The sequence below is a fragment of the Heteronotia binoei genome, chromosome 20, assembly GCF_032191835.1.
Source record: "Heteronotia binoei isolate CCM8104 ecotype False Entrance Well chromosome 20, APGP_CSIRO_Hbin_v1, whole genome shotgun sequence".
NCBI lineage: Eukaryota > Metazoa > Chordata > Lepidosauria > Squamata > Gekkonidae > Heteronotia > Heteronotia binoei.
In genome coordinates, this window is record NC_083242.1 from 1616214 (window position 1) to 1644042 (window position 27829).

General features: G+C 49.1%; 1 protein-coding gene across 1 annotated transcript in view; it reads right to left on the reverse strand.

Moving 5' to 3' along the window:
* Positions 1–27829, reverse strand: part of RAB26 (RAB26, member RAS oncogene family) — a 163610-nt gene that overhangs the window by 17120 nt on the left and 118661 nt on the right. Inside the window, exons 4-5 of the mRNA XM_060260961.1 lie at positions 26838–26904; positions 15431–15483 (exon numbers count right to left, since the gene is read on the reverse strand). Coding sequence (XP_060116944.1) covers positions 15431–15483; positions 26838–26904 — 120 coding nt within the window. The remainder of the gene's footprint in view (positions 1–15430; positions 15484–26837; positions 26905–27829) is intronic.

Sequence of the window (27829 nt, forward strand, 5' to 3'; positions counted from 1 at the left end):
GTCAGCCATAGCTCTCTTATCTGGGAGAACCGGGTTTGATTCCCCACTCCTCCACTTGCACCTGCTGGAATGGCCTTGGGTCAGCCAGAGCTCTCTTATCTGGGAGAACGGGGTTTGATTCCCCACTCCTCCACTTGCAGCTGCTGGAATGGCCTTAGGTCAGCCATAGCTCTCTTATCTTGGAGAACCGGGTTTGATTCCCCACTCCTCCACTTGCAGCTGCTGGAATGGCCTTGGGTCAGCCATAGCTCTCTTATCTTGGAGAACCGGGTTTGATTCCCCACTCCTCCACTTGCAGCTGCTGGAATGGCCTTGGGTCAGCCATAGCTCTGGCAGAGGTTGTCCTTGAAAGGGCAGCTGCTGTGAGAGCTCTCTCAGCGCCACTCACCTCACAGGGTATCTGTTGTGGGGAAGGGAGATAAAGATTGTGAGCCGCTCTGAGACTCTTTGGAGTGGAGGGCGGGATATAAATCCAATATCTTTTTCTTCTATTGGCTGAGGCTCCTCCCCCGGGGAAGGAAGGGAAGAGCCAGAGCTTCCTTTGCCCAGTTCCCTGGATCCCATGGGAGAAATACAAAGAAACCACCTTTAAGACCAATGAGTGCTAACATTTTAAGCATGTTTTAATACATGGACATAAAATATATATTTTTAATTTAATTTAATTTTTCGATTTATATCCCGCCCTATCTCCCGCAAGCGGACTCAGGGCGGCTTACAACATTAAAAAAATTTGCAGCAACATTAAATATATATAATTGTGTTTGCCTGTGTCCTTTAGAAAGTTTATATATCTGCTACCTAATCTTAAACCTTGAGTCTGTATGGAATGGGCGGGATATAAATATAAATAAATAAATAAATTTAAATTAAATAGATATATACATGGCTTGGCCCAACCCGACATGGCCCAACCCGACATGGTCTCATTTACGCAAAATCTGGCCCCTCTAACAGATGAGTTTGACACACCAGGCCTATGGTATGTATTCCCAACCTAGCATCTGGGGATTCGGGATAAGGAGGGGGGGGGGAGGAATCAGCACCTTTCCCAGCCTTCCTGAACCCCAGAAGTAGGTCAGGCTACAAACCAAATGCAACAAATGCATATATTTCTCCAAATCCTCTTTTAAAAGGCTGCTGGTTTGAGCCTCATGCCCTGAGGGAGCTCTCTCGACATTTAGCCTGCTGAGAAAGACATCTGATAGCTCAGGTATACAGGAAGAAGTATAAACTGAGCCTTCCCTTTGGCTATACTTAAGTATTGGGTATTCTTAGAAAAAAATATTATTTAGCAGAGTTAGTAACGAGTAGCACAGCAGAGAATACGCAGAGATCATTTGTGTGTTTAAAAGAATGTGATTGCTTTACTTAAAACTACAAGGGAAGGGTAAACTGGGAGTAAAATAACAGACACTAATTTCTACATCTTTACCTCTTGAGTACAAAGCTAGGAATGGCCTCTCTTCTACAAACTTAGACAAAGGCAGGAAGAGCTGCCATAAAATGCAAAATAGGCAATACATTGATTTCCAATCACAGCACTCAGTTACTGGTCAATTAACTAAGACCTCCTACAGACTTTCGCGGGCTTTCTCTCCAGCTAACAGATAGGTTACGGTAAACACATGTCACTTCCTGTTGACTGACAATAACAGCAAGGTTAACTCTATCATAACTCTATCTATCATTACTGAAGTGTTGCATACTTGCTAATCCCTGTATTGCACTTGGGAGTCACTCCCTCCCCTTTATTCTCTGCCCAGGGAAAAAGAGTCTGACTTGGAACCACAAGATGCCTTCCCACGGTGTCAACAGCTAATTTATTCCCCCCCCCTCCACATTATAGCCTGTCCGTGGTAATGAGAAGGAGATACATTGCACAGATTAAAAAGCCGCCCCTATGAAAATGAGATGTTTGCACAAAGCTGTGCATAAACAGTTGTCGGCAAGCAAATGGAAACTGGGAGCATGGCTGAAGAGGCGGCATCTGCCCATTATGCCAAAGGCTGCTCATCTACATGATGGGACGGTGGTTCAGTGGTAGAGCATCTGCTTGGCAAGCAGAGGTTTCCAGGTTCAATCCCCGGCATCTCCAACTAAAAAACGGTCCAGGCAAGTAGGCGTGAAAAACCTCAGCTAGAGACCCTGGAGAGCCACTGCCAGTCTAAGTGGACAATACTGAGTCTGATGAACCCGGGGGCGGGTCTGATTCAGTAGAAGGCAGCTTCATATGTTTAATTTGTTTCTCTTTAGGGGAGGGACAGTGGCTCAGTGGTAGAGCATCTGCTTGGTAAGCAGAAGGTCCCAAGTTCAATCCCCAGCATCTCCAACTCAAAAGGGTCCAGGCAAATAAGCATGAAAAACCTCAGCTTGAGACCCTGGAGAAACACTGCCAGTCTGAGTAGACAATACTGACTTTGATGGACCGAGGGTCTGATTCAGTATAAGGCAGCTTCATATGTTCTGGTGCAGCTTTCCCAGGAGGCAACAGGGCTAGGAATCGGCAAGGCAGAGCAGAGGCAAGGTTGCAGAGAATAACCAAAGTCCAGTGCAAATGTCAAGGGTTCCAGAGAGCATGCTTACTGAAGTCCAATCTAGGGTCAAGGCATTCCAGGCAGCAAGTCCAAGTCCAGTCCAGGGGTTCCAGAAAAGCCAGTTGTCAGGTCCCATTCAAGGTTGCAGAGGTCCAGAAGAAACAAGGTTGGTGGCTTAGTAGCAAAGTATACCTGTTGCATCCATAAACTGCTGCTTCTCCCAGCTGAATTTCTAGCCAGGTCTTAAGGAGCTAAACTCCAGCCAATTCCTTGACAGTCATCCTGAAATGACTCACTCATCTCTTCCACTGGCAGTTGATGACAGACCATGAGTCTAGCACTTCTTCTCTCTTGCAACTATATGCGTCTCTGACAGTGGGTGATCCAGGCTGGGAGCGACTTCTGAAGATTTGTTTCCTACTCCAGAGCTACAAGGCATTGGCTCAGTTTCAGCCATAGGCTCTGGCTCCTGATCAGCTGGTGACCTGCTCTCTAGTTGTTCTCCCGCTGACTCTGTGTCAGCTCAGTCAGATGTTCAATTACTGGCTGAGAGCTGGCTGCAGGCAGCTCTTCATTTGATAAATGTATGCTGTCGCTCAGCACAGACTGACTTATGACAGTTCCAGGCAAGAATAAGCACCCTGGATTTGTTTGTGATTATTAGGAAAGAGATTGCAAATAAAGATGATGATATTGTAATTGCCCCCTTGAGATCTATGGGGCTGCTTCATTTGGAATACTGTGAACAGTTTTGGTCAGGCCTCAGATTCAGTGGGAGCTCAAAGGAGCACAGCTCCTGAACCTTTCTGAGCGTTTCACCTCCTCCTTCTGAGAGTTCCACCTCCTTGTCCATTGAATAGTATGTGCAGCTGCATAACAATCCCTGGATGAGCTCCACCGCCTATTTTTCTACAAAACGACCCCTGGTTCTGGTCATTACGAGAGCCAATGTGGTGTAGTTGTTAAGAGCAGTGCACTCTAGTCTGGGAGAACTGTGTTTAATTCCCCATTTCTCCCCTCCACACGCAGCTGGTGGTGTGAGCTTGGGTCAGCCACAGTTCTCTCAGAGCTACTCCCTCATGAGCAGTTCTCTCAGAGATCTCTCAGCCCCATATCTCAGAGTTGATGGGACGTGTGAGATAGGATCCTGTGGGAGACAGGATGCTGGACTAGATGGACCACTAGTCTGATTCAGCAGGGCTCTTTTTAGGTTGTTGTGGGGACAACAACCTAAAGCTGCTCTGAGTGAGGGTTGGGGTATAAATCCAAGATTTATTCTTCTTTTTCACAGCACTGGGTCTTTCATTGATAGTCTGGTTTTACAGCTGAAGCATCCGGCTGGATACAGCTTCCTCCAAAATGTTTATCAAGCCTCCAGGAAAGGTCAGGCTGAAATGAGAGAGAGGCCCAGACAAGGCCGGAGACAGGCTGTTAACAGAGGCCAATTTGGGAGGAGATGAAAAAGGCCGTGCAGAGAGGACCAGGCTGCAGACTCCATCTATAAAGCCTGGCCACAAAAGCAAAGAGAAGGTCCAATGTGAGGAAAGCTGCCCTTTCTACCCGTTCTCTGCTCCCACATCAAAACCATCTCGTACTTTCTGGCCTGCTTGGAGAAACTCCTTCCTAAATTCATCAGAGGAAATCTTCCAAGGGGTCTTCCGTTGGGTTCGCTTTCACACCAGAGCCCCAGTTAGAGACATTTGTTCACTCCCATTTCCTCCACATTAATGGACACGGTTCTCCCCGCCGTCTTTTTTAACCCCGCTACAAGCGAGCTAGTGTGGGGTAGTGGTTAGGTGTATGGACTCTTATCTGGGAGAACCGGGTTTGATTTCGCACTTCTCTACATGGAGTGACCTTGGGTCATTCGCAAGTTCCCTCAGAGCTGTTCTGCTCAAGAGCAGTTCTGGGAGAGCTCTCTCAGCCCACCTACCTCTCAGGGTGTCTGTTGTGGGGAGGGGGAGGGGAAGGAGATTCTCAGCTGCTCTGAGACTCCAAGTGAAGGGTGGGGTATAAATCTAATATCTTCTTCTTCACAACCCCGTGAGGTAGCTGAGGCAGAAAGACAGGGATCAGAACCAGGGCCTCCTAGTCTGACCACTACACCGCACTCCCTCTTTCCAGTATGGGCGAGGATGCCATTTTGAGAAGACCAACTTAAATCAAAGGGCTCAGAAATTAGATCTTCTGCAGAAATAATCCCCTGGACAGCTTCAGGTGTCTTACAAGGAGCCCTTGCCTGGTTCTCTTTGGCTGGAGCCTGGAGAGCTTCTTGCCCCATAGTTCATTTGAAAGCAAAAAGGGTTTTGCAGTCAGCCCAGGAAGTACGCGGTGTGCTCACATCTCTGGAACATCTGCAATCACAAGGCTATTTATTCCCCACTAATGCCTCCACTGCTCGCCAGAGTCTTCTAAAAACAACCGACTGCTACAAAGTGAACTGCTACAAAGTGGAAAGTCTAACAAAAAGCGGCAGCCATTGGTACCCGCTCTCGAGTCCCAAAACAATTAACGTTATCTGTGGTGGAGAAAGGCAGTTTCCAGCGTGGCTGTAAGTGCTCCCGGAATCCTCTCTCGGTGCCGTTTTTACTTCCATGATCAAGAAGGGCTCATCTCCTAAGATGGCTGCCGCCAGTTAACATAAGCACGTCCCCTCACCTCTTGACCAGATACACTAAAGTAGAGGTCCCCAATTTTTTGAGCCTGCAGGCAACTTTGGAATTCTGACCTAGTGTGGCAGGCGCAGCGACAAAACAACTGTCGCCAAATGGCTGCTACAGGGGGTGGAGCCAGCCACAAAATGGCTGCCATGGCTTACCTTCGGTCAAGCCAGTGAAAATCCTTGTGATGTGCTGGCCAGTCAAGCCTCCAATGGGCAATCAGCAGCCTTGCTGGCCAAAATCCCCACCCACTTTCTAAAAACACTGGGCGGGCACTGGGAACGGTGTCAGCAGACAGGAAGGGTGTGATGTTAGCAACCCCTGCGCTGGGAAAACTAAGGAAGCCCTGCTGACTCCAGCTGCCTGTGCATGGTTGCTGATTGGCAGGTCTGCCATGTCGTCTCCCCAAAATTTCCCCTTCCCATCCCCGGAGCATGTGAAAACAAAACACAAAACCAGCGCGCACAATCCATCTCTAACAAGGGGACGGAGGGAAGGATGGATAAACACAGGAACTTTCATGCAGAGCTTTTGAAAGTAATTGGGAGGGGGGGAGCTGAGCTGTGAGATCAGTCAGTTTGGAAGGAACATGTCTGTCATTTTGACAAGCAAGCCGCGGAGACGTTGGGCTCAGAGAGACTTGTGCAAGCTGTATTTAATATTACATCCCTCTCCGAGCCCTGCTTTCAACTGGCTAGAGGCGCGCCAACTGTAAAGCTCTCTGCCTTCCAAAACAGGTCTCTGACAGATGGGCAGGGAGTTCTTGGAGCACAGACTGGGAACTGAATCCCCCCCCCCCCACACACACACACACATACACACTCCTCAGCCTCCAACAGCTTAACTCCCCGGTACTGCTAACTTGCAAAGGAAATAAAACCACAGAGCGGGAAGACTTTATGAATTCAGCCCAGTGTGTGGAGTTAATCTGACTGGGGAAGAGGGGCTCTCAAATACCAAGCCCATCAGGCCTGGCCAGAAAGTCACCAAGAGGTTTAAAAATAGGAAACGTTCGAAACAAGAAGAGGAGCCGACTTCATTAGCTGCAGAACCTGCCTGGGGCTCTCTGTGCCCTCAGTCCCCCCACCCTCCATGGAGTCGACTTAGAGGCAGAAGAGAGATAAATTAGGGCTCCTTCGGGGAGTTTGCCATCTCCGTGGCAGAGGGAATTTACTGGGCGGCTGCTTCCCAGACAGTCCGATATGCATACGCAGCATAAATTTGCAGGGGCTGCTAGAATTGTTGCCGGCTTATGTGTGGGTAGGGCGGAACCCAGTGCTTTCAAAATGCTTAACCCCTTCGAGCTATTAGGAAAGGGGTACATCGTGTGAACATATATATGAACATATGAAGCTTCCTCATACTGTATCAGACCCTCCCGAGTCCAACAAAGTCAGTTTACTCAGACTGGCAGCGGTTCTCCAGGGTCTCAAGCTGAGGTTTTTCACGCCTACTTGCCTGGACCCTTTTGAGTTGGAGATGCCGGGGATTGAACCTGGGACCTTCTGCTTACCAAGCAGATGCTCTACAACTGAGCCACCACCCTTCCCTAAAGTCAGTCTTGTCTACTCAGACTGGCAGTGGCTCTCCAGGGTCTCAAGCTGAGGTTTTTCATACCTATTTGCCTGGACCCTTTAGAGTTGGAGATGTCGGGAATCAAACCGGGGACCTTCTGCTTACCAAGCAGATGCTCTACCACTGAGCCACCGTCCCTCCCTAACACTTATGAAGCTGCCTTCTACTGACTCAGACCCCCCTGGGTCCAAGTCAGTATTGTCCACTCAGACTGGCAGTGGTTCTCCAGGATCTCCAGCTGAGGTTTTTCACACCTATTTGCTGGGACCCTTTTGAGTTGGAGATGCCGGGGATTGAACCGGGGACCTTCTGCTTACCAAGCAGATGCTCTACCACTGAGCCACTGTCCCTCCCAAAAATTAAAGAGCCCCCCTGGGTGGTTCTCAACAGGGAAACCTACATCAAAGCATACAGGTGTAAGCAGCCATTCTCCTCTAGCCAGCAGTCTGGCCCTCCCGGAGCCGCATCGGTGCCTTTGATTGGCAGGAAGCATGAAGGCTGTGAGCCATGCCTGCTTTGGGTCCCTGAGCTCTGCCTTCCTGCCCTCACTTGGCCAACGGAGCAGAGCACTTGGCCGGCCTGCTGCTGTTCACCACGCTCCAGGAAACAGCGGCCAGTCATTCAAACGCCTTCCCCGGATCCAGCAGCTGTAGCCAAAGCAAGCCCAGAGAGCAAGTGTCAGAGACCCAGATTCTTTAGACCTGGTTGCTTTGCTGCGGAGAACCGCTTGCTCCTCTCCTCTTGCTCCTCTAAAAGCCAGTTTGGTGTAGTGGTGAAGCGCGCGGACTCTTATCTGGGATAACCGGGTTTGATTCCCCGCTCCTTTACTTGCAGCTGCTGGAATGGCCTTGGGTCAGCCAGAGCTCTCTTATCTGGGAGAACCAGGTTTGATTCCCCCCTCCTCCACTTGCAGCTGCTGGAATGGCCTTGGGTCAGCCAGAGCTCTCTTATCTGGGAGAACCGGGTTTGATTCCCCCCTCCTCCACTTGCAGCTGCTGGAATGGCCTTGGGTCAGCCAGAGCTCTCTTATCTGGGAGAACCGGATTTGATTCCCCCTCCTTCCCTTGCAGCTGCTGGAATGGCCTTGGGTCAGCCAGAGCTCTCTTATCTGGGAGAACCGGGTTTGATTCCCCGCTCCTTTACTTGCAGCTGCTGGAATGGCCTTGGGTCAGCCAGAGCTCTCTTATCTGGGAGAACCGGGTTTGATTCCCCGCTCCTTTACTTGCAGCTGCTGGAATGGCCTTGGGTCAGCCAGAGCTCTCTTATCTGGGAGAGCCGGGTTTGATTCCCCACTTCTCCACTTGCAGCTGCTGGAATGGCCTTGGGTCAGCCATAGCTCTCCTATCTGGGAGAAATGGGTTTGATTCCCCACTCCTCCACTTGCAGCTGCTGGAATGGCCTTGGGTCAGCCAGAGCTCTCTTATCTGGGAGAGCCGGGTTTGATTCCCCACTCCTCCACTTGCAGCTGCTGGAATGGCCTTGGGTCAGCCAGAGCTCTCTTATCTGGGAGAACCGGGTTTGATTCCCCACTCCTCCACTTGCAGCTGCTGGAATGGCCTTGGGTCAGCCAGAGCTCTCTTATCTGGGAGAACCGGGTTTGATTCCCCACTCCTCCACTTGCAGCTGCTGGAATGGCCTTGGGTCAGCCAGAGCTCTCTTATGTGGGAGAACCGGGTTTGATTCCCCACTCCTCCACTTGAAGCTGCTGGAATGGCCTTGGATCAGCCATAGCTCTGGCAGGAGTTGTCCTTGAAAGAGCAGTTTCTGTCAGAGCTCTTTCAGCCCTACCTACCTCAAAGGTTGTATATTGTGGTGGGGAAGGGAGGTAACGGAGATTGTGACTGCTCTGAGACACTGAGATTCAGAGTATAGGGTGGGATAGAAACCCAATATCATCATCATCTTCTTCGCCAAGCATCTGATTGAGCGTACTGATCTCTGGGAACCTGGGCCACTGAATACACTGTCTGGTTCTGTAGATTCCACCCTCCAGGGCCATAGAGTCCACCTTCCAGAGCAGCCATTGTCTCCAGAGGAACTGATCTCTATTGTCTCGAGATCAGTTCCAATAGTGGGAGATCTCCAGGCCATTCCTGGATGTTTGCAACCCTATGTATGGCCTTTCACCATGCTCCAGTCTCACCAGCCACTCCTGCACAGAAGGGTGCTTGCAAAAGCGCCGTCTGTCACATACGAGTGTTTGCACGGGGAAAGGTGTTCTTGCAGGGACCTGGAGAGCTCTCTCTCTTTCCTCTGCCACTCAAAAGGCCTGGAAGAACGCATCTACATTTGCCTATTTCAGTACGCACATGGGCACTCAAAACTGAGCTGCAAAAATGAAGACGTAAAAAGATTTCAAGCACAAAGGGAACTGCTCCTTACTGACTCTCCTCCGTCCGCCTGGCCAGAGTGCTGTAGCAACAGAATAACCGATCTCCTCTGTTCCCAAAACTGACACAAAGACCGCAGGGGAGGCCCTTTAATTTCGGCCACAGCAAAATTTTCTTTCTGGGACCAATTCTGAGGACGAGTTCACTTCACTCTGGCATTCGGAGCATTCGCCACAACGGGGGACGGGAACTAATTATTGCTTTCGTGGTGGGGATCCAGCAACCAGCAGTCCAGTCCTGCCAGAGCTAGCTGAAAAGGAGTGGGTAACGCAGGAGGTCACAGGTTCAATCCCCCACGCCTCCAACATTTATTTATTTATTGGATGTATAACCCACCCTCCCCTGTGCAACATTTCCAATACACAAATCTGAATATCAAGTTAAAAACAGTTAAAAGCAACCTAAACCAGGAGAGTCAAACTTGCGGCCTGGGGGCTGAATCAGGCCCCTGGAGGGTTCCTATCAGGCCTCCCAGCAATTGGCTGTCATCTGCTTCCTTCTCCCTCTCTCTTGCTTCCTTCTGCATCACAGCTTGCTTTGCAAGGCTTGTTCAATCGCACAGGAGCTACAGAGCAAAACCTCTATTCACTCCCTTGGCTGAAGCTCTTCTCTTGGGGACGAGAAAGAGCTTGCTTTGCCAAGCCTCTCAGTAGAGCTACTGAGCCAAGCCTCTCTTCCTTCTTTTGGCTGAGGCTCCCTCCCTCCTGGTCCCCCTGGGGAAGGAAGGAAAGAGCCAAAGCTTCCTTTGCTCAGTTCCCCGGAGAAAGGCAAAGAAAGCACCTTTAAGACCAATGAGTGCTAATGCTTTAAATTAAACCAAGAGCCAGTTTGGTGTAGTGGTTAAGTGTGTGGACTCTTATCTGGGAGAACCGGGTTTGACTCCCCACTCCTCCACCTGCAGCTGCTGGAATGGCCTTGGGTCAGCCAGAGCTCTAATAGAGAGCCAGTTTGGAGTAGTGGTTAAGTGTGCAGACTCTTATCTGGGAGAACCAGGTTTGATCCCCCACTCCTCCACTTGCAGCTGCTGGAATGGCCTTGGGTCAGCCAGAGCTTTGGCAGAGATTGTCCTTGAAAGGGCAGCAGCTGTAAGACCTTTCTCAGTCCCACCCACCTCACAAAATGTCTGTTGTGAGGGGGAAGGTAGAGGAGATTGAGACCGCTCTGAGACTCTGAGATTCAGAGTATAGGGTGGGATATAAATCCAAAATCATCATCTTAAATGTGTGTATTTTTTTTTAAATTAATTTTGTCTCTGTTATAAAGTTTATCTCTCTGCTACCTAATCTGAAATAGGAACACAGATGGCCCGGCCCGACAAGGTCTCATTTATGTCAGATCTGGCCCTCATAACAAATGAGTTCGTCACCCTTGACCTAAACTATTCAGCAAAGAACTTATTGATGGCACATAAATATGCAGCTTAGAAATTTAAAAAGATTTCTGGTAAACAAATGTTAGGAAGGCCCTTTCTTTGCCTCACACCCTGGAGAGCAGCTGCCCATCAGAGCTGGCGATTCCACGCTAGGTGGACCACAAAGGCCGCTTCCCTGCTAGGACAGCTGTGCTCGGCACCCGCGGGTTAGCCTCGGCGGGCCTCTTCCCCAAACGCATGCAATTCTTTTCCAAGGATGGTGCGAAATGGTGCCAAGGGGTGTTTCCGGCACAATTAGCACAATTATTGCTTTGAGTCTGGAAAGGACGATAAGCTGCAAATGTGCTTCATGCACGGCTGGACAAACAGGAACTTCTCTCCAGAACTGATTTTGCCAGGGTTCCAAAAACTGGGAATCGCTTCAGCAGTCTGATAAATGTTTGGCAGGGCTCTGGGTCCCAATCCACCACTGCGCCCCTGGAAAAACACACTGGGTTTCTGAATGGAGGCACCAATCCAAGCTTTCCCCACCCTCAGTTCCTTTCTTCCTTTTCAGTGGGTACAACACAAGGAAACATCCCTCACAAGTGAGACTTGCAGTTTTCTGCAGTGCAACAGAAGAGCAGACATAGAATCATAGAGTTGGAAGGGACCTCTAGGGTCATCTAGTCCAACCCCCTGCACAATGCAGGAAACCCACAAACCCCTCCCCCTAAATTCACAGGATCTTCGTTGCTGTCAGATGGCCATCTAGCCTCTGTTTAAGAACCACCAAGGAAGGAGAGCCCACCACCTCCCGAGGAAGCCTGTTCCACTGAGGAATTGATCTAATAGTCAGGAAGTTCTTCCTAATGTTGAGCCAGAAACTCTTTTGATTTAATTTCAACCCATTGGTTCTTGTCCTACCTTCCGGGGCCACAGAAAACAATTCCACAGCATCCTCTATAGATAGGACAGCCCTTCAAGTACTTGAAGATGGTGATCCTATCACCTCTCAGCCACCTCCTCTCCAGGCTAAACATCCCCAGCTCCTTCAACCTTTCTTCAAAGGACTTGGTCTCCAGACCTCTCACCATTAGCCCCCTTTGACAAACATCAAACATTCCATCCACAAACAGAGACGCCGCGTAGTGCCAGGGAAATCTGCATAATGTATTAATTACTGAACTCCATGATAATGGACCCAGGTTATGTCTATCTTGAGGCTGCACTACTGCAATGGCCTCTACATGGGTCTGCCCTTAAAGCTAACTCATTGGTACAGAAACTGCAGCCTGGTTCATAGATTTTTAGCGTCCAGCTCACACATTTTTGTCAGTACAGGAAGGATGGCCGCAGAGCAAACCAATTTATGCAGCAGCTCACGACTTTCATGCCAGTAGCTCACAAAATATTATTTTGTGCTCACAAGACTCTGCAGCTTAAGAGGGAGCATGGCGTGTCTTCCCCGCTCCACAAATTCCTTTTAAGGGCTACGTCTACATTTGTACACTTGTCTATTTATCCTTCTCCTTATATTTCAAAAACTGGTGCTAGACGGCTTTGTGGACTGATGGCGGCTCTCCCTGTAACACCGCAGGTACCTGGCAGTTGCAAAACCATTATCCATCTCGCAAGCCCAGTCTTCAAATGGGAAAAGTGCGTTTGTGAGGAATTCTGGGAGGCTGCTTCTAACCTGGCCCTCCCAGACCACACATTAGAGGCGAGCTTCAGCACCATCTGTGGCGCCATATTGGCACCCTCCTCTCATTTATATATTTTACTTGAATTTTGAAAATGTACAAGTTAATATCAATATTAATACTCATATACAATTAATCTTATGGAATGAGGTTATGAACAAGCATAAATACTTACATACATACAATAAAAATATCCAGTAAGAATTTTAAGTTATATTGATGTGTCTAGATACGTAGACCATTTTCTATCCAAGGAGAGAGATCAAGATGAAAGCAAGATTAAAGTTAAGGCAATAATTCCTGCATCGAAATACAATCCATCTAATTGAACCCATATTATCATTAAACCATTAAGGAAGCATTGCTAAGAATTCTTAACCACCTAAATAATTTGTATGCAGACTGTTACAGATTATTCCAAAAATTACTATCGAGTAATTACTATTAGGTGTGATCCATGACTAACACCGTAAAAGAAAAGGAAGGTAGAAAAAGAGAGAAATAAAAAAAGTACCAGTAAAAGGAAAAGAAAGAAAGAAAGAAAGAAAGAAAGAAAGAAAGAAAGAAAGAAAGAAAGAAAGAAAGAAAGAAAGAAAGAAAGAAAGAAAGAAAGAAACTGAAGAAAAATATTAAAAACTTATAAGTAGAGAAGATCAAGATATTCTGGTTTGTGTGGCTGAATATCATTTGCTGTAATGAACTCAATAAAAGGGAACCATTTCTCTGTCAATCTCTTACCTTGCAGCAGAGCTTTTTTTGTAGCAGGAACTCCTTTGCATATTAGGCCACACCCCCTGATGTAGCCAATCCTCCTGGAGCTTACAGGGCTCTTCTTACAGGGCCTGCTGTAAGCTCCTGGAGGATTGGCTACATCAAGGGGTATGGCCTAATATGCAAAGAAGTTCCTGCTACAAAAAAAACCCCTGCCCTACAGGTTGGGGGAACATCTCGCTTTTCCAGTCTGAAAGGGATGTACAGCTCAGAAGGACCGCAAGCCATCGGGGCCGGCACCCCTCAAAACTGAACTAGCAATGGAAGCCGGACAGGCAAAGACCTCTGTGACCTCCTGAATCCTTTGTAGGAAAGGAAAGTGAGAAAACTGCAAAACTGAGCCGGGGAGAGGGAAAGGGATGGGGACACGCTTTCGTTCCAGAGCTGAAAAAATATTTAAGCCAGCAGATGTCTAATTCTTTATTTTTATTTGAGCAGGGAGAGAGCGCTGTAATTATTAGCCCCCTTTGACAAACATCGAACATTCGATCCGCAAACAGAGACGCCGCGTGGTGCCAGGGAAATCTGCATAATGAAATGCCGGCAGAAGATCAACTGCGCAGCGGCTGGGCTCTCAGCCCATGAGACGCTGACGCGGAAAGAACTGAAAACACACCGGGGGAGGGGGGGAGCTGTACACCAGATGCCCCGGGAAAGCTGAACAACTCACCTGCAACAAGGACTCGCCTTCTCAGCCAGTCTACCGAGCGAATCGTGCCTGTTCCTGTGGGCACAGAGTGGTCTCCAAAGTGGACCCATATTTCAACGACACAACTGTGAGTCCAGCAGGTATTTCAGTTTAGCATAGCAAGGGACTGAATGCTGTACTAATTTCCCACTCCTGCTCTCCTTTCAAGACGCAGGTGAGCTGTCTTCATTTTAAAATAAATAGATACGTGTTTGAAAGCGGTATGATTATAGCTGTATGGCCCCCTTAACAAAGCAAAACATCATTTCTCTTAACTCTGTAGAATAGCCCCAGGAATTGGGTGGATGACATCACAGACACTGGACAATAGCACCTCCACAGCCAGATTTCATTTTGGAATACTGCAAAACCAGGGTGTCCTTTAATGGGTGTGTAAAAATATAGAACACTGCCATAGTCTTTATGCCATGTCTGGCTTCCGTTGCTAGTTCAGTTTTGATGGGTGCCGGCCCCGATGGCTTGTGGTCCTTCCAAGCTTACATCCCTTTCAGACTGGAACACTACCATAGTCTTTATGCCAAATATATATGCCTTATATATAGTGGTTAAGTGTGCGGACTCTTATCTGGGAGAACTAGGTTTGATTCCCCACTCCTCCACTTGCAGATGCTGGAATGGCCTCGGGTCAGCCATTACTCCTGCAGAGCTATCCTTGAAAGGGCAGCTTCTGGGAGAGGTCTCTCAGTCTCACCTACCTCACAGGGTGTTTGTTGTGGGGGAAGAAGGTAAAGGAGATTGTAGGCCCCTCTGAGACTCTGAGATTCAGAGTGAAGGGTGCGGTATGAATCCAATATCTTCTATCTTCTTCTTCTTCCCTGTACTGCTCAGTAGGGAAAGAGGACCGAAAAAAGGTCTAGTCTGCCTGGCTTTTGAGAGTGCTCTGGGTCCAGTCGAAGAAAAGGACAGAAAAAGAGGTCCAAGGGATAGAAAAAGAGAGATACAATTCTGTGCACCTCCAAGGAGTCTGGGCTGTTCCAGAGAAGCGGGGCAGGCTCAGAATAATTTATTTCTTTCCTTCCTTATCTCATTTGTTTTATTGGCCTCCATTCTAATGAGGAGGAAGTTGCTCAGAGCCAAAGAAAGGCCAGAGACCAGCGATTAGGATCTTTCACAGTCGGCTGGTTGGTTTTAGCCCAGTTGGCAGCTCCTAAACAACTACAGGAAGATGGAGAAGGAAGTGCTTCACCCCTGCCCCGTCCTCCTTAGGGGGTGATGTATTATTTAAACAGCACCCCCCCCCCAAGGGAGAGGAAATGAGCTTTGGGGGGAGGGAAGAGCCCTCATTGGCTTTGCTGTCTCTCTTGCCAGACACAGCTCAAAGGGGAGATGCTGGGGTCAAAACGTACCTGGAAATCTGTGCCTCAGACTTCTGCCATTAGAGACTGTCTTCATTTTAAAATAAATATATATGTGTTTTAAAGCGGTATGATTATATCTATATGGGCCCCCCCCCTTAACAAAACATCATCTCTTTTCTGTAGAATAGTCCCAGGAATTGGGTGATGACATCACAGACACTGGACAATAGCACCTCCACAGCCAGATTTCATTTCATAAAGAAGGCTAACTGAGAGTTCAAAGAAGACCACCCCCCGTCTACTTCCTGCCCTCTCCAGAAGCCCCCACTTCCAGAATCCAGTCTTAAGGGGCAGGGAAAGTGGGGGCAACCCACATTTTCACACCCCTGGTCCCAAGTGCACCTCCACCAAAAAGCTGTGATGGCAGCAACTGTACCTGAATGTTGTCGAAGGATGCTCGGTTTGTGACATCGTAAAGGAGCAGTAAAGCTGAGGAGGAAAAATAAAAATATTGAGTGCATGCTTTTTTTTTTTTTAAATCTACTTAACTGAGAAACATGAGGAGGACAGTTTAGCCGAAGAAGTCATCAAAAGGGAGAGCTCAAAATCACAGCTGGCCTCAAGGGATTTCAGCTCGCTCTTGGAAGGATAAGAAGAAGGTGATGACATCGGATTTGTATCCCATCCTCCACTCTGAATCTCAGAGTCTCAGAGCGGCGTACAGTCTTCTATACCTTCTCCCCCCCACAACAGACACCCTGTGAGGTATGTGGGGCTGACAGAGCTCTCACAGAAGTCGCCCTTTCAAGGACAACTCTGCAAGAGCTCTGGCTGACCCAAAGCCATTCCAGCAGCTGCAAGTGGAGCAGTATCATAACGCCCCTGTATAAATCGATGGTGCGGTCTCATTTGGAATACTGTGTGCAATTCTGGTCGCTGCACCTCAAAAAGGATATTATAGCATTGGAGAAAGTCCAGAAAAGGGCAACTAAAATGATTACAGGTTTGGAACACTTTCCCTATGAAGAAAGGTTGAAACGCTTGGGGCTCTTTAGCTTGGAGAAACGTCAACTGCGGGGTGACATGATAGAGGTTTACAAGATAATGCATGGGATGGAGAAAGTAGAGAAAGAAGTACTTTTCTCCCTTTCTCACAATACAAGAACTCGTGGGCATTTGATGAAATTGCTGAGCAGACAGGTTAAAACGGATAAAAGGAAGTCCTTCTTCACCCAAAGGGTGATTAACATGTGGAATTCACTGCCACAGGAGGTGGTGGCGGCCACAAGCATAGCCACCTTCAAGAGGGGTTTAGATAAAATATGGAGCAGAGGTCCATCAGTGGCTATTAGCCACAGTGTGTATATATATGTGCGTGTGTATATATATGTATATATAATTTTTTGGGGGGCCACTATGTGACACAGAGTGTTGGACTGGAGGGGCCATTGGCCTGATCCAACAGGGCTTCTCTTATGTTCTTCTGTGACACAGAGTGTTGGACTGGAGGGGCCATTGGCCTGATCCAACAGGGCTTCTCTTATGTTCTTCTGTGACACAGAGTGTTGGACTGCAGGAGCCACTGGCCTGATCCAACAGGGCTTCTCTTATGTTCTTATGTGACACAGAGTGTTGGACTGGAGGGGCAATTGGCCTGATCCAACAGGGCTTCTCTTATGTTCTTCTGTGACACGGTCAGCTTTTTCACACAGCCTAAGTATTCCGGTATAGCAGCTGGCCAGTTACTGAACAGTAACGGGTTTCTGCTGGCATTTCAGACAGACCCGATTCAGTAACTGGCTGCTACCGGAATACTCTCACCTTTTCACACACTCCCGCGGCTGTCCCGGTAGTGAGGCGTGCCTGAGTCATCGCAAACAAAGAGCAGCTTCTTCCACTTTTCAACCCCTCCTCCCGGGTTGAAATCGCTATGCGGTGCTGTGTGAAATGTCCAGTATCTAACCCGGGAGCAGTTTTCGCGCCGTTTTTTGCCCGCCGGCGCGCGCGATCTCCGGCTTTTTTTTTTTTTGGAACGTCAGTTTAGATCGATATAGCGATATATCGCTATATCGACCTGTCAAAACAGCACCACCATAGGGATGGCTAGGCTCCGTGGTGGTGCTGAGATCCCTATGGTGAGATCCCTATGGTGGTGCTGTTTTGATAGGTCGATATAGCGATATATCGCTATATCGATCTAAACTGACGTTCCCCCCCCAAAAAAAGCCGGAGATTGCGCGCGCCGGCAGGCGAAATACGGCGTGAAACCGGCTGGCGCTGGTGGAAGCGAGATAAGAGCGGAACAGTGTGAAATGGCTCGCTTCAATCACGCTTCAATCACGGAACCCTACCAGGGAAAAAAACGTGTATGAAAACTCCCATCGCTGTCTCGGATTACTGCAAGCGGCACAATACCGACTCCCTTCCGGTTTCCACCGGTAAGTGTGAAAAGGCCCAGAGTGTTGGACTGCAGGAGCCACTGGCCTGATCCAACAGGGCTTCTCTTATGTTCTTATGTGACACAGAGTGTTGGACTGGATGGGCCATTGGCCTGACCCAACATGGCTTCTCTTATGTTCTTATGTGACACAGAGTGTTGGACTGGATGGGCCACTGGCCTGATCCAACAGGGCTTCTCTTATGTTCTTATGTGACACAGAGTGTTGGACTGGAGGGGCCATTGGCCTGATCCAACAGGGCTTCTCTTATGTTCTTCTGTGACACAGAGTGTTGGACTGCAGGAGCCACTGGCCTGATCCAACAGGGCTTCTCTTATGTTCTTATGTGACACAGAGTGTTGGACTGGATGGGCCATTGGCCTGATCCAACAGGGCTTCTCTTATGTTCTTATGTGACACAGAGTGTTGGACTGGATGGGCCACTGGCCTGATCCAACAGGGCTTCTCTTATGTTCTTATGTGACACAGAGTGTTGGACTGGAGGGGCCATTGGCCTGATCCAACAGGGCTTCTCTTATGTTCTTCTGTGACACAGAGTGTTGGACTGCAGGAGCCACTGGCCTGATCCAACAGGGCTTCTCTTATGTTCTTATGTGACACAGAGTGTTGGACTGGATGGGCCATTGGCCTGATCCAACATGGCTTCTCTTATGTTCTTATGTGACACAGAGTGTTGGACTGGATGGGCCACTGGCCTGATCCAACAGGGCTTCTCTTATGTTCTTATGTGACACAGAGTGTTGGACTGGAGGGGCCATTGGCCTGATCCAACAGGGCTTCTCTTATGTTCTTCTGTGACACAGAGTGTTGGACTGCAGGAGCCACTGGTCTGATCCAACATGGCTTCTCTTATGTTCTTATGTGACTCAGAGTGTTGGACTGGATGGGCCATTGGCCTGATCCAACAGGGCTTCTCTTATGTTCTTATGTGACACAGAGTGTTGGACTGGATGGGCCATTGGCCTGATCCAACAGGGCTTCTCTTATGTTCTTATGTGACACAGAGTGTTGGACTGGATGGGCCATTGGCCTGATCCAACATGGCTTCTCTTATGTTCTTATGTGACACAGAGTGTTGGACTGGAGGGGCCACTGGCCTGATCCAACAGGGCTTCTCTTATGTTCTTATATGACACAGAGTGTTGGACTGGAGGAGCCATTGGCCTGATCCAACATGGCTTCTCTTATGTTCTTATGTGACACAGAGTGTTGGACTGGATGGGCCATTGGCCTGATCCAACATGGCTTCTCTTATGTTCTAATGTGACACAGAGAGCTGGACTGGATGGGCCATTGGCCTGATCCAACAGGGCTTCTCTTATGTTCTGATGTGACACAGAGTGTTGGACTGGAGGGGCCATTGGCCTGATCCAACAGATCTTCTCTTATGTTCTTCTGTGACACAGAGTGTTGGACTGGATGGGCCACTGGCCTGACCCAACATGGCTTCTCTTATGTGACACAGAGTGTTGGACTGGAGGGGCCATTGGCCTGATCCAACAGGGCTTCTCTTATGTTCTTATGAGTGGGAAATCAAACCTGGTTCTCCCAGAAAAGAGTCCGCACTCTTAACCTCTACACCAATCTTAACCACGCTCTCTCAACCAGGGCAAGTCCCCACCCCACAAGGCCACTACACTGCTTGGGTGTACAAAACAGCTCCTATGTTGCTATAGTTGATAGCGGGGGAAGATTTCGCAACGAGGTCACAGACGGCTGTCAGCTCTTTCAAGCCACCAGAGTTTGGGTCCGGATCGATGCAAACTGGTTTGTGGTTTGCATTTGGCAAGGAGGAAGATCCTCAGCTTGACCTCTGGCCACTTATGGGGCTACAAGGATCACATTTATTTATTTAATATACATTATTTATCATCTCCTGTGGCGGCGAATTCCACGTATTAATCACCCTTTGGGTGAAGAAGGACTTCCTTTTATCCATTCTAACCGGACTGCTCAGCAATTTCGTTGAATGCCCCCGAGTTCTCGTATTGTGAGAAAGAGAGAAAAGGACTTCTTTCTCTACCTTCTCTATCCCATTGTCACATTCTCAGGGTGCAGGCAGGCAGGAGTCCAAAGCCAGTCCGAAAAAGTCAAGCAGGAGCAAGGTCACCAATGAGGAATCACAAACCGGAATCAGAAGTCAATGTCCAAAAGCCAAAAGGTCAGGGTACCAAGGAAATCAAGCAGGTCAGGATCAGGAATGAGCGTGGATGCAAGCCAGAACATAGACTTGTTGCTTCCACAAGGTTACCAGGTCCTGGGTGGGAGCTATATGGGAGACTCCCTGGGTGGCAGCGACTCTGCTAGAACTCAGGGCTGAGAGACCTGAAGCATCGGCGTGCCTTATGTCTTCGCTCTGAAAGTTCTTTCTGGAGCCTGCTTCGAACTCTTGAGATGGGAGGAGGAGAGCTTGGAGGAGATTGATCGTCAACAGTGGACACTGGAGAGTGATTGATGGGCCAGCTGCTGTTTGTTCAGCTGAGGAACTGGCTGGCAACTCTTCCAGGTCTGTTAACCCTTCCAGCTCCTCCTCGTCAGGGCTCATGACACCCATGCATAATCTTGTAAACCTCTATCATGTCACCCCTCAATCAACGTTTCTCCAAACTAAAGAGCCCCAAGCGTTTCAACCTTTCTTCATAGGGAAAGTGTTCCAACCCTTTAATCATTCGAGTTGCCCTTTTCTGGACTTAGAGCTCCCAGGGGGACAGAGATTAAACATACCGAAGGTTCTTCCCACCCCCTTCTGACAGCCTTCTTTCCTTTCTGCTCACTGCTCACCTGCTGCAGAGGTATGACTGAAAGGCAGTTGGATTCCAGGAAGCCAAATGGGGGCCCTGCATGCCAGACTGCCCCCCCCAGCAACAGAAGGAATCTCCTGGGGGGTTGATTATGGCTTGCACTGCAGTCACCCGCTCACAAGGGGCATGAACCCTCTTTTCCATGTGAAGAGTCTCCCCCCACACACACACTGATGGCATCCCGGAAGCCCCGGAGTCCTCTTGCTTCTGAGAAAAACCAAAACCCCAAACGAGAAGTTGACAGAAAGTCATCGCTGCCAACTGCTTTATCCAAGGTGAGGCCGTAAAACCCAGAGTTGCCGGGAAGTTTCTCAACCCTACATGAGCAGTGCTTGAAAATATTCACCGAAGTCTCTCACAACCTTAATTTCCCCTCCCGGAGAAAACACTTCTTGGGGCTGTGCTCCATCCGGAAACCTTCGCTGTCTCCATTAGCATTCATTTGCTCTGGAGGCCTCTCTAGAGAAGACTCTCATTCTGCCAAGACAGATAACTCTGTGGAATGAATCCGCTTGCTTGACAATCCAAGCGACGGCTCTGTCAGGGAAGGTTAATTTCCATTTTGCAGAGAGCAAAGCGTATGTAAATATCAGCGGACGGGGAAGGAAGAATTCGGGTTTGCTTTGGATCAATAGTTCCTAAAAGTAAACCTTGAACGACCGAGGAGAGATTTGTTAAGCCTCGGCATTCTGAACTGCTAAGGGTGAGCTTTGAAGCAACCATTTTTCTTTAACTGTAGGTGCTTCGAACAATACAAAATCCAAAATGTTATGCGGCCAAGCCAATGTTAGCCCAGCCAAGCGGCACATTCTTTCAGATGAAGAAACTTGCAACTGGGTTTCTGTTAACTGGATAATAAACAGTCTACTGTTACCAGAGAGACTCATTTAAGTGGCAAGGTTTCAATAAGGTGCCGGGAAGGCCATGTTCCATTTGCAATGCAGGGGGGGAGTGAAGGCGATGAAGGGGAGGAATTCCTGGAGAGCCAGTTTGGTGTAGTGGTTAAGTGCCTGGACTCTTATCTTGGAGAACCTGGTTTGATTCCCCACTCCTCCACTTGCAGCAGCTGGAATGGCCTTGGGTCAGCCATAGCTCTCTTATCTGGGAGAACCGGGTTTGATTCCCCACTCCTCCACTTGCACCTGCTGGAATGGCCTTGGGTCAGCCAGAGCTCTCTTATCTGGGAGAACCGGGTTTGATTCCCCACTCCACTTGCAGCTGCTGGAATGGCCTTGGGTCAGCCAGAGCTCTCTTATCTGGGAGAACCGGGTTTGATTCCCCACTCCTCCACTTGCACCTGCTGGAATGGCCTTGGGTCAGCCATAGCTCTCTTATCTGGGAGAACCAGGTTTGATTCCCCACTCCTCCACTTGCAGCTGCTGGAATGGCCTTGGGTCAGCCAGAGCTCTCTTATCTGGGAGAACTGGGTTGGATTCCCCACTCCTCCACTTGCACCTGCTGGAATGGCCTTGGGTCAGCCAGATCTCTCTTATCTGGGAGAACCGGGTTTGATTCCCCACTCCTCCACTTGCACCTGCTGGAATGGCCTTGGGTCAGCCATAGCTCTCTTATCTGGGAGAACCAGGTTTGATTCCCCACTCCTCCACTTGCAGCTGCTGGAATGGCCTTGGGTCAGCCATAGCTCTCTTATCTGGGAGAACCGGGTTTGATTCCCCACTCCTCCACTTGCAGCTGCTGGAATGGCCTTGGGTCAGCCATAGCTCTCTTATCTGGGAGAACCGGGTTTGATTCCCCACTCCTCCACTTGCAGCTGCTGGAATGGCCTTGGGTCAGCCATAGCTCTCGTAGGAGTTGTCCTTGAAAGAGCAGCTTCTGTGTGAGCTCTCTCAGTCCCACCCACCTCATAGGGTGTCTGTTGTGGGGGGAGAAGATAAAGGAGATTGTCTGCCCCTCTGAGACTCTGATTCAGAGAGAAAGGCGGGGTATAAATCTGCAGTCTTCTTCATTTGCGATGAAGGGGCATAAACAAGTTATACAACAGTCCTGCGGCCATCTTGAATACAAAATCTCTTGGATGCAAATGGCTCAAAAGGTTCAGATTTCCAGAAGAAATCATTCTGGTATCTGCTGCGGGGAGGGGGGCAGAGAAAATTCTGTGCAGCTGCTACGATGGGAGAGATGGCACGCGATGCCACACGCATGACTAATATCACGTTATTATTTAGCCTATATTTTAGTTTCTTCCCACTGAGAAGGCCCTTGAGGCCATCCGGGAGTTCACACATACGCACAATTTAATTAAGGAATCGAAAAATTAGAACAGCCTGGAGCCATCTGTGAAACTCCTCTAGTTCCTTGGTGTCCACCGCCCGGAGATCATGAACCCCCACGGCTCTTCTAAATCTCTGCATGGTGACAACAGCCCTTTCCCCTTGCTCCCCAGGAGTGACAAAAACAGACTGGGTCCCTTTCTCCAGGGATACTGGTCTCTGTAGTCTGAAGAATGCTTGCAATTCTGAGAGATCTCCAGGTGCTACCCTAAATCAGAGTATTTCCTGATACTCTGTGTCATGTGGATCTTGCACTGTGTTGTGCACTGTGGAACTGCATTCCCATTTAGAGGGGTAATCTAACTAATGTGCCTCTTGCTACGCTCCTACAAACAAGGGTGACCGATCACAACTTGGCGGTTTTGAGCTGTCCCACTCCAGGGATTCACATCCAGGGGTGGAATTCTAGCTGGAGCTTCTTTGCATATTAGGCCACACACCCCTGATGTAGCCAATCCTTCAAGAGCTTACAAATAAGAGCCTTGTAAGCTCTTGGAGGATTGGCTACATCAGGGGTGTGTGGCCTAATATGCAAAGGAGCTCCTGCTAGAATTCCACCCTTGCTCACATCCCTTCCCCGTTACCCTTCTTCAGGCAGCAAGACTGAATGGGCATATGTTTCCAGAGGTCAGGCTTAGAGCATTCAAAATACAAGAATGCTGAATAAATGAATGAAAAGAATACACATGTTCTATACAAGCATTTCAGGCCGAGCAAGGATTCAAAGAAAAGGTGGAAAACGCAGTCCCCCTTTCCCTACACTCAGCATTTATCCTGATCTATAAGGCAGGCTAGTTTTAATTGAAGTTGCCGTAATTTGAAGGTCAGCATTATTGTAGGTCTCAGGGTTGCAACTTCTCCCCAAAGTCCCTTACCACGTAGAATCATAGAGCTGGAAGGGACTTCCAGGGTCATTAGTCCAACCGACTGTACAATGCAGTCAAGTCACAAATATCACTCCCTAAATTCACAAGATCAGTATTGCTGTCAGATGGCCATCTAGCCTCTGTTGAAAAACCTCCAAGGAAGGCGAGCCCAAGGAGGAAGCCTGTTCCACTGAGGAACCGCTCTAACAGTCAGGAAGTTCTTCCTCATGTTGAGCCGGAAACTCTTTTGATTTAATTTCAACCCCTTAGTTCTGGTCCAGCCTTCTGCGGCAACAAAAAACAATTCTGCACCATCCTCTAAACGACAGCGCTTCATGACCATGCTGCCATAACACATGCTAAATAGTGCCGTTTCAATCCACTTTCAACGCACTTTCATATTGGATTTTGCCAGTTCACACAGCAAACCCCAGTTTCAAAGCGCATTGAAACGGCGTTATTTAGCAAGCGTGATCGCAGCCTATATGACTTCCAACTCTCTCCGCAGCTGCAAGGGATTCTGGGATGCCCTTCTGGGACTGTGTGGACAACCAACCTTCCCGGGTCAGGTTTCACCTGACAGTGCTTCTTCCACCGAGCCAAGGGTGTATCAGCAGGGGGGAGGTTGGCTGCCAACTGCCAATTGCTGTTCGCCAAAGAGAGCAGCAGATCAAGAACAAAAGTCCTCTCCTTGGCTCACCCCCAGCCCACCCCAGCCCACCCCACCCCACACACACACATACAAGAATCCTCCTTGCTCCCTGCAACTGAAAACCTGTGATGCTTCCAGCACAGGTGGAAAAACTTCCCTGGCCCTAATTAGCGAAGTGAGACGTCAAGCTGCCTTTGGGGGGAAACTCCAGCCTGAATAAAAGGCTCTCGGGAGAAGAAAGGCAGCTGCCAACACTCCCCCTTCAGCCCTTGATGGTTTGAAGGGCCCTTTGAAGCCAGAAGGAATTCCACACCACCCTTCAGAACACACCACAAAGGCAGAGCCCACCCTCACCCCCGGGGGGGGGGGTGCACAGCAATTTAAATCCCCCCAACAGAGCAGCTTCTTTGAGTCACCTCACCCCCCCCCCCCCCCAGAGCACAATGTCCCTGATCAAAGACAGAGAATGACACAAGGGCAAACCTGTGGGGAAAGGACAGACATAAGAACATGAAAAGAGCCTTGATGGATCAGACCAGGGAGGGTCCATCCAGTCCAGCCTCCTGTCTCACACAGGGGCCAGCCAGTTCCTCTGGAGGGACAACAATGGCAGAGAGGCTGAGGCCTTCCCCTGAGAAGAACATCAGAAGAGCCCTGCTGGGTCAGACCAGTGAGGGTCCATCTAGCCCAGCCTCCTGTCTCACACAGTGGCCAGCCAGTTCCTCAGAAGGGCCAGCAACAGGGCAGAGAGACTGAGACCTTCCCCTGAGAAGAACATCAGAGGAGCCCTGCTGGGTCAGACCAGGGAGGGTCCATCTAGTCCAGCCTCCTGTCTCTCACAGTGGCCAACCAGTTCCTCTGGAGGGCCAACCACAGGGCAGAGAGGCCGAGGCCTTCCCCTGAGAAGAGCATCAGAAGAGCCCTGCTGGGTCAGACCAGGGAGGGTCCATCTAGTCCAGCCTCCTGCCTCACACAGTGGCCATAGCTTTACTGCCTCTGCATGAGGAGGCTTCCTTCACTTAGCCTGCCAGGGTTAACAGTTATGGGTAGACCTCTCCACCGCAGATCTCCTTCATACTCATGGCCATCACTGGGACCCTGAATTCCACAACTTAAAGGCTGAATCGCTTGCTGAAGGCAAAGGTGGTCCCTGCTGTCTGTCCTTTTCTGCCTTTTCTGGCAGAAGAGCATATCACTGTCGTGCAGGGGTCATTTTGTAGAAAAATAGGAGGTGGAGCTCATTAGCATACCTCACTAGCATATCCCCCCAGCCAAAAGCAATTCAATGCAAGAAAGGAGAGCCCCGGGCGAGTAGGGCTTGCTTGGGCTGGCGAGAGATCCAGCCAGTCCAAGCAGGCCTTGCTCACCTGGGGCTCTCCTGAGCTGCCCCCTCCCCCGTCAAAAGGCCAGCAAGCCACCTGCCACCCAAAATCACATAAGAAGTGGAGAAGGGGTGGTGTGGGCTTCTCCAGGGGTTCATGAGGGCTGCTGGGGGCGTGGCAAAGCCCCTGATAGCTGGTTGGCTGCCCACTTTCCTAATCCAGGAATTGTTATGCAGCTGCATCTACTATTCAGTGGACAAGGTAGGTAGGTGAGGAGGAGGGGAGGCTATCGGAAAGGTTCAGGAGCTGTGCTGAATCTGAAGGCTGCTGTTGTGTGACTATGGTGGCGTTCCTCAGAAAGGTATGGCAGCTCGGTAAGTGCTGGAAGAGACGTTTCAGTAGCTGACCTGGAGGTGTTTCTTGATGCTTTGTGGAAATGTTCTGAGCACGTTAGAAGCGGATTCGTTTTTCAGTGAGTGCTCCACAAAGTGCTCAAAAACACATGCAGGAAACTTGATAGCCCTTGCTTTTGACCAAATTTAAATGGCATCATCAGTTTTTCATCTTCTGAGCATGGAACAGGGGTCAGTGAGTGTGTGTGTGTGGGGGGGGGGGGGATGTACTTGTGATTTTCCTGCAGTGTGCAGGGGGTTGGACTACGTGATCCTGGAGGTCCCTTCCAACTCTATGATTCTGTTCTATGATCCTGTGTTATCCCATATCCAAACTGGATTGGCTGCAGAAGAAGAAGAAGATATTGGATTTATATCCCGCCCTCCACTCCAAAGAATCTCAGAACGGCTCACATTCTCCTTTCCCTTCCTCCCCCACAACAGACACCCTGTGAGGTAGATGAAAATATTGGATTTATATCCCGCTCTCCACTCCAAAGAGTCTCAGAGCAGCTCACAATCTCCTTTCCCTTCCTCCCCCACAACAGACACCCTGTGAGGTTGATGAAAATATTGGATTTATATCCTGCCCTCCACTCTGAAGAGTTTCAGAGCAGCTCACAATCTCCTTTACCTTCCTCCCTGGGGCTGGAGAGGGCTATCACAGCAGCTGCCCTTTCAAGGACAACCTCTGCCAGAGCTATGGCTCACCCAAGGCCATTCCAGCAGCTGCAAGTGGAGGAGTGGGGAATCAAACCCGGTTCTCCCAGATAAGAGTCCGCGCAATTAACCGCGACACCAAAGTGGCTCAGAGAGCGGCTGTGATATTTAACCTGTTTGCTACGTGATTCCCAATTGGTTGGGATGATCCCTCCATGAAATAACAGCTCCCAGGCTCCCAACGGCCACAATGAAAAGGAAAATGCAATTTTTCTGAGTGAATAAAGGCAATATTTCTATCTGAAGAACCACAGATTTAGCTGCCACCAAGATCCTGAGTATTTCCTCATTTGACTCTGCGCTCAATCAGAAAGTATGAAATCACGGAGATTCTCCTTACCGTGGGCATCGCGATAGTATGCGTGAGTGACGCTCCGGAACCTCTCCTGGCCGGCTGTGTCCCAGATCTGGAAATGGCAAGCAGGGTCAGCCCTTGTTAATACTTGGGTGGGAGACCAACAAGGAGTCCAGGGTTGCTACGCAGAGGACGGCAGTGGCAATTTACTTCTGTTTTGTCTTTTGCTTTGAAAGCTCCTCTGGTTGTGCCCTGATGGAACTTTTTAAAAGGTCAAGGTAGTCCCCTGTGCAAGCACCAGTCGTTTCTGTTGGGTTTTTGAGGCAATTTCACTTCCTGTTGTCATGAGTTAATTAAGTGTTTGTATATGCATGCTGATGTTTAGCCAGTGATATAGGCAGAGCCAATGAGAACGTGTGCACATACTTCCCGCCAAGGCTAGGTGTCAATCTGCATAGTGACCATTGAGGGAGAGCCCTAATAGGCTAATCCGTATATTTGGGTGGTGGTCTAGGGGAAAACATTTGGTCAGTTTTATTGCCCTTTGTGTTAAGCCCTTAGATCTCCATGCAGTTGAAGTTAAGACTCGAGAGAGTCGAGATGTAGACGAGAAGCTAGATAGGATATTGAATCCTTTCTTGTTTTCTAGAAATCCCAGTCATCCCTTTCCTCATTAGTGAAGTAAACTACTTTTATTCTTAAGCTAAACCGTATGCCTGGCTGTTATTTGTGGTTCTCGCCACGTTACTCTGCTAATCGTTCATCTAAACCCTAACAGTTTCCGACTCTGGGGTGACGTCACATTATGACGTCTTCATGGCAGACTCTTTATGGGATGGTTTGCCATTGTCTTCCCCAGTCATCTACACTTCCCCCCGCCTCCAGCAAGCTGGGTACTCATTTTACCAACCTTGAACTGGCTACCTGAACCCAGCTTCCACCGGGATCAAACACAGGTTGTGAGCAGAGCTTGGACTGCAGTACTGCATCTTACCACTCTGCGCCAAGGTGCCCAATTCTAATAGGCTTTCGTAAAC